We start from the raw sequence: 9,073 nt of genomic DNA, 5'->3' as shown, positions 1-9,073 counted from the left end.
GCCAGCAGACTGTGGGGAATAACCACCCTTCCTAGGAGCAGGTCCGCACCAACTAATAGCTGACCCCGATCACTCCCAGAACCACCAAATGAGTGAAAACACATCATGCACACAGTGCCCTGGGAGCCGGCGGGGGAGCCCCAGGGGGACTCTGGCCCGCCCTCTGGTGGAAATGAGCCCCAACCCTGCCAATTAGACATCCTCAGTGACGGTGAACAAACAGCTTGGGTTTGAGCAGTATGGACTGGGCTCAGGGTGATTAAGTCTCATTTTAATTAGTGGTTTAGGTAAGCTGAGGCTCAAAGCTTCAAAGACACGAGGCCGGCCCTCAGTGGTCTGAACAGGGCAAACCCTTGCTTGTGCCCACAGTGGCCATGTCTCCCAAACGCAGGCTCTGCAGGGGGGCTGATGGAAGATCTATTATTTATAAAAACACTTTACATTAATGAACTGCCTTTGTTGAGAAGAAAATGGAAGCAAATTGGGAGAATGCCAGAAAATCCAGCCTACGGTGGCCACACCGGCAGTCCCTGCTGCTCTGTAACTCCATGGGTCCCTGGCAGTAGTGTGGGGCAGGGGAGGGCATGGGGACACACGCTTCTGCCAGGCTGCAGGGGTCTCACTGGAGACCCGTCCTGGACGATAGCTAACTAGCACCTAAATAGGACCAGATCTCCCCACACCAGGCCTTTCTAGATTCCTTCTGTGGGCAGCCAGGCACCCAGGGGTGTGAGCAACTGATCCCAGCAGCAGGAGAAGGGGGGAGTGGGGAGGGAGATCACATCCCACTTTCCCACCCCATTGCCGGCACCTGGAGGGTAAGAAGCACAGCCTTGGCCCTGACCTACTGCTTTGAAAATGTCAAAATATTTGTGGAATTAAGCACAAGTCTAAATAAGAAGCAGATTCTACTGTGTAACACAGGGAACTACATCCAATCTCCTGGGATAAACCATAATGGAAAATATAAAAAAAGGAATATATATATATATATATATGTATAACTGAGGCTCTTATGCTGTACAGCAGAAATTAGCACAACATTGTAAATCAGCTATACTTCGATTTAAAAAATAAAATTTTTTAAAAAGTTAAAAAAAAAGCAGAGCTCTAGAAGTGACTTCAGACTGCTCTCTACTTACCGAAGATGGGGCCGCGCTGCCCCGGCCGCCTGCCTGTCAGGCGCATCGTGGAGACTGGCCCTGGCGCTCCTGAGGCACGGCTGGGGTCGGAGGCCCAGCCCGGTCCACCGCACGCTCACTAGGGCGGGATGCCCGCGCCAGCTCTCACTGTCTAAATGATGAGAGTTTCCCAGCTCCACTGCCGCCCTCGGGACGCCTGCTGGCTTTTAAATACTGACGTTAATCTTGTCCTAAGCAATGTATGCACAACACAGATTGGGGCGGGGTGGGGGGCGGATGTCCGAGGAAGGGACCATCATGACTGCCTCAGGGAAGGGAAGACCAGGCGCTGGGCATCGGATGAAGACTCCAGGGGGCGCCTGTTACATTCTGAACCCCAACATGTGGGTATAAGACAGATACAACACACTTAATATCAAAATTGAATTACAAATTCAAGAATGCAAGTAATAGCAATAGTCAATGATCAGGGGAACAATGATCAGGGGAACAATGATCAGGGGAACTTCCCTGGAAGGCTAGGAAGGTGCCTCCAGCGAGTGTCGATGAAAGCAGCGAGCCTGGAGTGTAAACAGTGACCAGTGACCGCGGTGACGGCAGGGCACCAGGGCACCACCGGCTGCCAATGGGCTACTGCCACCAACCGAGATGAACGACCTCTGTTTCTTCCTCCCCTCAAACCCCACTGCCCGAAGGTGACAACCGGAGTTGTGGGAGATGCTACCTGGGGCAGTCACCTCCCCTGCTGCTGCTGCGCTGGGGACAGTGGAGTGCAGACCATGCAGCCGGCCCCCATCCTGCGGAGGGGCCGCAGGGCACACCCAGCCTATTCCCGCCAGGCCCTAACCGCCGGTGGCCCCGTGGGGCGAGCTCGGGCGGTCACTGCAGCTGGCCCAGGCTCAGCTCCTCTCGCCTCCTCCTTGGGTCTGAATATCCGGTCGTGGCACCAAGGAAGCCCCCCTGCCCAAGTCCCGGCCCCCATGGAACGAGGAGCTGCTTCTCCTTACCTTCCTGCCTAGGCTTGCGAAGGCAGGTGAATTCCCAGCACTCATGCGGGGAAAACAGCAAATATTTAACCCACAATAAACCAGAAAGGAAGGGAAAAATAAATCCCCTTGCAAACCAGCCTCTGAAGACTCGCTGCTGCTGCTTGCCCCTCGCTCCTCATGTAGTCAGCCAGCCTCGGGCCGCCAAATGGCCAGGCCACGTGCATGGACGTGGGGAACAGACAGGAGCCAGGCTCATTAACAAACCCGTTTTCTTTTTTATTGGACATAAAAACAGCAAAGCCCCATGTACCATACCCTGCGGGAAAAAGAGATGAGCGAGGGATGTTGAGTATTTACAAGAGCTGGAGCAAAAGGGCCCCCGTGGGCCTCGCTGCCCGGGTCCAAGTGCGGGTTCTCCGTGGGGGAGGGGCGGTCAGTGGCATAGGGCGATGGTTTCCACGTTAAGGAAGCGGACGTGCATCTTTGTCTCAATGTCTATCCCCTGCCAGATCTGGAACAGACGGAGCAGCGTGAGCGGGCATCCCCACCGGAGTCCTCGGCCACCTTCCCACCCGCCCTCCCCTGCCACCCACTGAGAAGCTCCCGCAGGTGGAATACAGTGCGGAGCTTGGAAGAGAAACTTCCATCTGCCTTTTTGCTGGTTAATTGGGCTCTGACATTTGGATTCTTTCTGGATTGTCACAGCAAGTTATTATTAAGTACTGAATCCAAGCTCTTAGCTGAAGCCACTTGAATCCCACCCACCACTTCAGGCTCCATGATTTTCATGCAAATTCCTTAACCCCACTAAACCTCCCTTCCACCAGGAAAATGTCGAGACCACCACCTGTGCTGCCCGTTCACGGAATGTCTTGGGGGCTCCAGGGGACTCATGCACGGAAGCAGTTTATAAACTGTTAAGGGCTGTGCAATTATAAGGTTTCATTAAGCCATCATCATAAACTAAAAGGTCACAACAGTTAGGTCTTCACAACCTCCCAGGGACAGGAGAGGTCACCATGTTCCAGACAGACAAGGCTCATGCCCAGGAAAGGTAATTTCTGCCAAAGACCACATTCATCACCACATACCTGGTACTGGCACTGCCGTCACGGTCCATCCTGGCTAGGGCCCTAGCGGACACTCAGGCCACCAGACCCTGTATCTGCCACACTAGGAAGCCCCAGCGCGGGCAGGACTCTGTGCCCGCCAGCTCCTTGGCCACTTGGGGCCCAGGAGGACCACGGATGGAGAGATGGCGGGCAGGATGCGAACCGGAACGGAGGGATGTGGTGGGCAGTGACTTGTCACTGTCTCCCTGCTTATGTAAGAACTTCAAACTCTCAAGCTGTCACCCTCAACATCTCCAGGGACAGCCTTGAGGCTGGGGAGAGCAGAGCCCTGTGGGCACCCAAGTGGCAGGGAGGCCTCAGCACATTTCCTGCCACCGTCACATGCCTACGGTCCGCCAGGTGCTTTGTTAGGTGAACAAGACATTCCCAGGAGAAGATACCTGGATGCCAGGGTGGGTGGTTTCTGCCAAAGGCTGGGTGACGCCAGGTGGCAAGAGGCTAGTGGTGGGGCTCAGAGAATGGGATGGGCCGGCTGGTCAGGAAAAACTCCCACAGGGCAGAGGCAACGGGCTTGGGAACACTAGAGGCGGGGCAGCGGCGGGGGCGGCCTTCTGGGGGAAGAAGCTTGGTTTCTGAGGCCAAAATTGGATTTCATCCTATCCTCTGGCTTAAAGCAGCCATCCCTCCTCCCTAACCTTCCCTGGCCTCCCTGATCTTCTAACTCCTTATTCTGGTTCTTGCTTGGGTGTCATCACTTTTCTGGAGCACAGACCTCAGAACAAGCCAAGGTGACCTGTGGCACCAACGCCAACTCAGCCTCTCCCAGTCTGCCTGCCCTGCCCAGCCCTGGGGGCGGCGGAGGGGGGCGCCTGTCCTCCTCCGGCCCAGCAGGCCCTTCGGGTCTCTCCCTCAGGCCCAGGTCCGTGCCGGCCGCCCCCTTCCTCTTGCCATGACTGGCCAGGTTGGCGGCGCAGAGTCTGGGGGAGCGCCCGGCCGAGCTGCCCCTCAGCTCGCCAGAGTCCCCGGCCCCAGCCCAGGCACAGGCCTGTTTCCCAGGGGGCCACCCTGGGTATCGTCCCCCTGACTTCCCATCTTCCTCGCCTCCTGGAAGGGGCTCGGGGACACCGCTGTTGGGATGCTCAGGGCCAAAGCACGGGCGGAGCACGGGGGGCTCGACTCCTTGCCCCGGGGATCTGCCTGTCAGAGCAGCGAGGGGCCCCAGTTCCCAGCCTGCGAGCAGGCTTGTAGCAGTGAAGGCTGGGGGAGGCCTGAACGTCCACTAACAGGGGTGGAAGGTGTGCAGCCAGACAAACAGCACGGACTGCGAGGCCCAGGGCAGAACCACACGCGGTCAGCACCAGTGTGTGCTGCTGTGAAGAGCAGGTCTCGTACAGGCACAGAACATTCCAGAACCCTGGTTCCAACTGTCAACAGGGTGCTTCTGAGGAGGGGGACCAGGGACTCGCGGCGGGAGAAAAATGGAGTTTTCCTCACAGGCCCTTTTGCACTTGCTTAGTTGTTCTGACCGTGTATACCTATCATCACCCTTCCAATAAAAATAAGTAAAACCAATTTAAACTATTTTAAAGGCCACACCCAGGCTTGACCCCTTTCCACAGAGACGCCCATCTCCTCCTGACCAGCAGGGGCCCCCTCAAGCCCCCAGCACAGCCCCCATGCCCACCCCCACCCCCAGGTACCCACCTTCAGGAAGTCATCGAAAGTGATGCCCTCGTACACCTGATCAGGCTCCTGCGGACAGAGCACAGGGTGCAGTGAGGGGCTTCTGCCTGGAGACCCTCCATTCCCCCCCCGCAACCCTGCAACACAGAAGGCTGGGGCCATTTAGGCAGAATCATGAGAATGGGGAGAACATTCTGGATTGTTGGCCTCCAGCTCGAGGCTGGTCGCCCTGAACTCCAGCGTCCCCTTCACTGGCTCGATGGTGGGACAGAAGGTGGTGCAGGCTCACCAGGGCCCGCCCCCCAGGGAGGACAGGTCAGACGAGGGTGGGCGCAGAGGCCGGGCTCGCTGCCCCCGGCACAGCCGCCTCCCGTCACTCCCCCACAGTACGGCCACCAGCAGACACCTCCTGCCACTTCTTGGTCCTGCCTCCTCAAACCAGCCTTGGTAAGACCAGTTCTGGGCCGACCTGCACTCCAGACACTGGGGAAAGGGCCAAGTGAGTCACCCTGATAACATCTGGCCCAGGAGCCTCCCACCTGCCAAGTCACTGGCAGTGCCAGTCTCTGCACACACACGATATGATAAATGGGGCTCCTGCCCATGATGCTGCTAAGACCAAGTCCCCACGGCGCCCTCTGTGACAGTGAAAGCTGGGCCGACACCCCACTGCCCGTCCATACAAGACCAGCCAAATAAATCGTGGTCGCCCTGGCTATTGGTTACCACGCAGAAGGGGTCGATCTAGACCTGCTGATACGGAAAAGGCTCCAAGACACATACACGGGGGAAAAAACAACCAAGGAGCAGAAAGACGGCTGCAGAATCTGTCCTACATCACTAAGCCGACGGCTGCCACCTGCTCCGTGGACCTGTGGGGTCAGCATGGGGGAGAGCGAGCCGCGGCAGTTCAGCGCCATTTTGCGTGAATCAGAACCGAAAGACACACGTGTACACGTCGGTCTGTGTCAGGAAAAACACCATCAAGGGCAGTTCCCTTTAGGGAAAAGGACCAGGGCCGATGGGAGGAGGGCCAAGAAAGACGCACTTCTCTTTGCGTACCGCTCGGAAATTTGTTCCTACGTGTATTTAAGAAAACATCGCAGGCGCTCTCTGAGCGTTTGCTGTGTGTACTTTACAAACGTTATTACCATGAACTGATGCAAACCTCTCAACAGCTCCCAGAGGTGGGTTCTGTTCTTAATCTAATTTTGGATATACATTTTTTTTTTTGGACGTGGACCATTTTTAAAGTCTTTATTGAATTTGTTACAACATTCCTTCTGTTTTATGTTTCAGTTTTTCGGCCGAGAGGCATGTGGGATCTTAGCTCCCTGACCAGGGATCTAACCCGCACCCCCTGCATTGGAAGGCGAAGTCTTAACCACTGGACCGCCAGGGGAGTCCCCTGGATATACTTCTTAATTTTATGAAAAACACCAGTTTTTTAGAAGGCCTGGGCCAGCCCTGTCCCTAGGGCTGTCTGCTCTTCCTGCCCAGGGGCACAGAGAGAAGTGGCCACCCACTCCCTGCCAGAGACCCCGGATTCCCAGGGCAGCGAGGGGAGCTAATCACAGATAAGGCCCCGCCGGCCCAAGACCCGGGCTGGAGGGTGGGCACCGGGTGGAGGGGCTGCAGGGTCAGGGCAGCGCCCTAGGCTGAGACCCCAGCACAGCTGCCCCAGCCTCCAGCCACAACAAAGCTTTCCAGGGAAACACCCTGGAAAGAGCTCACTGCCGCAGTCGACAGCCGGCTTCGGAGGTTACAGTGGGGCGATGCGTCATTTGTCTTTGGCGAGAGGTGCGGGCAGAAATGTTAAGCGTCCTCAGAGGCCACAGGGGGTGAACTGACTCGGCCACCCCTCACGCTGCGCCTCTGTGTGTATCTGGTCGACGATCACACGAGGAAACACTCTAAGAGCACACAGAGGATCCGTACATCAAGAAAGATGCACACGGTGAGCGGGACGCACACCCGGGAAGCCGGCACGGACTCCCGGAATGCCCCGGCTTCTAAGGTTGTGCAGCTTTTATGCAGATCAGCAGCTGCCAGCTGCCAACAATTTTACTACAGCAAATTAAGAAAACTGTCGCCAATTGAAACTGGAGTGGGACGGGGAGCAATTTAACGAAGGAGAGTGTCATTAAATCAAATGGGAATTTGGCTCGGGCAACCCGGCAGGGGAATCCCCGCACTCCCCACCGAGGTCACCGGCCTTTTCCGCAGCAGTTAATTGTCTGAGTGGGGTGGCTTCGCCAAAGCCAGAAGCCTCTCCCTGGGCCCCCGAAGCAGACAAATGAAATACAGGCTGAGAAAGTGACCTCAGCCCCCTGCCCGCCATCTCCTGATGACAGGCCTGAGCACAGACAGCAGGTTTCAGCAGGAAAACACCCCTCCATCTGGGCTGGGGTCACCCCAAAGCCATGATGGTGTCTGGGGCTGCAGCCACTATAAATACACAGGAGCCAGAGGGGACAGCCCCAGGGGGACCACCCGAAACCCTCAGGGAACGAAGTCCATGGAGATGGTCACGTGCCTGCCCGCACGGCTCCCGGGGGCTCCAAGCCCCTGCGTCAGGGGCTGTCTGGACAGGACCCGGCCCTGCAAGAGCGAGTCCACCGAGCATAGCAAAAAGGTCGCTGTCCCCAAAGTCCAGAAAATTCTTTATGTCCCCACCACTGAAGCAAGGTTACAAATCTATGAAGTGATGCATGTGAAGAAGCCAGCACGGTGCCTGCACACGCTGTGTGGTCACCCTACAGGTGACCCTGGGGGCACCTGGCTGCCTGGAGCCTCCAGGGGGCCCCTGCCAGAGTCCATGCCTCCCCACCCTGACGACGGCGCCATCTGAGCACGTAAAAGCCGGCAGTGACCGCTCATACGACGTGCCGGTCACCACTGCCCTGACCATTCGCTCCTGTGCCCCTCTGTGCCAACGGTTCTGTACTGGGGGGTGACTTCGCCCCCCCGCCCCAGGGACAGTGGGCCATGTCTGGAGACATGTTGGTTGTCACGACTTGGAGGGTGTGACTGGCATCTAGTGGGTGGAAGCCAGGGAGGCTGCTCAACCCCCTGCAACCCCAGGACAACCCCACGTGTCAACAAGGCCGGGCAGAGAAACCCTGCTCTAACTCACCGACATCACCGGAGGCCCGACAGCACGGTTCCAAGAAATGATCCACAGCCGCTTCTACGCCAGTGGGACCCTGACAAGCCTCAGCTGCGTCCAGCTGTGGTCCAGCTCCTGATCACGTGGTCCCACCCGCCTTCCTCCCCATCAGAGCTCGAGCCCGGCCCTCCGCCTGGGCCACCGTAGCAGCCTTGCAAGTGCCTCTGGTGGAATCCTCTCTTGTCTCTGTCAGCAGGGGGCCTCCCATCCTCATCAGCGCACAGCCCTGATGGCCCAGCCCCTCTCCTGTCTCATCTACACGTCACCCCCCGCTGCTCCCAGCTCCTTACTGAACCCCAGATCGTGGGCCCTCAAGAGAGCTCCCTGCTGACCCCTGCCCTCCAGGCCACAAATCCCCTCATTAATAATTAAATGAGAGCAAGCCCGGGCTGTACTCCGACCAGGCCTGGCACTGTGCCAGGCGCTGCCCGTGGGCCCGAGGAAGCTACGTAGTGGGGTCTACGGCCCCCAAAGCCCAGACTCCCCTGCTTGGCCTGACCCCCCCCAAGGGTTGGGACATCGGGCCGGTCTTCTGGGGGGACAGGAAAGCAGCGAGAGGCCTCTGAGCAGTGGTCTGCACCAGGCCCAGTCAGAGTGGCGAGCAGGACACGCACAGTCTCTGCCCGCTGGGGCCTTCCAGAAACACAGACTAGTCCCAGGGCACGGCACGGTGGGGTCGGCAGGGGCAGGGGCAGGGAGGGATCTGGGGGTTCGGCCCCGGCAGCTCTCACCATCCGCCCCACGCAGACGCTGGCCGCCTCCATCATGGCCCCGTCGGCAATGGAGCGCGCAGACTCCTTCTCGATGTGGGGGTTTCCGGAGAGCAGCTCCTCGACCACCTGCCAGTGGAGCAGAGAGGCCGTGAACTCGGGCCTCCATCCCGGCCGCAGGGCAGGGGAGGCGCTGGGGCCCGCCGGCGCGCGAGCATACTTTACATTTCGATACTCTTCCAGGGTGATGCGGCCGTCGCTGTCCGAGTCATACATGTGGAACAGAACTGGGGGCGGCAGTGGGGAG

General features: G+C 58.1%; 1 protein-coding gene across 1 annotated transcript in view; it reads right to left on the bottom strand.

Moving 5' to 3' along the window:
* Window positions 1-2,385: 2,385 nt before the first annotated feature.
* The window catches only part of TESC (tescalcin), a 63,243-nt gene continuing 56,555 nt past the window's right edge, over window positions 2,386-9,073 (bottom strand). The window contains exons 5-8 of the mRNA XM_081251887.1: window positions 8,992-9,053; window positions 8,788-8,895; window positions 4,909-4,956; window positions 2,386-2,642 (exon numbers count right to left, since the gene is read on the bottom strand). Coding sequence (XP_081108013.1) covers window positions 2,565-2,642; window positions 4,909-4,956; window positions 8,788-8,895; window positions 8,992-9,053 — 296 coding nt within the window. The 3' untranslated portion in view covers window positions 2,386-2,564. The remainder of the gene's footprint in view (window positions 2,643-4,908; window positions 4,957-8,787; window positions 8,896-8,991; window positions 9,054-9,073) is intronic.

Source organism: Mesoplodon bidens (assembly GCF_964165515.1).
Source record: "Mesoplodon bidens genome assembly, chromosome: 13".
In the NCBI taxonomy this organism is placed as follows: domain Eukaryota; kingdom Metazoa; phylum Chordata; class Mammalia; order Artiodactyla; family Ziphiidae; genus Mesoplodon; species Mesoplodon bidens.
Note: the sequence above shows the minus strand (reverse complement) of the source record. Positions and strands in the feature narration are given on the sequence as shown.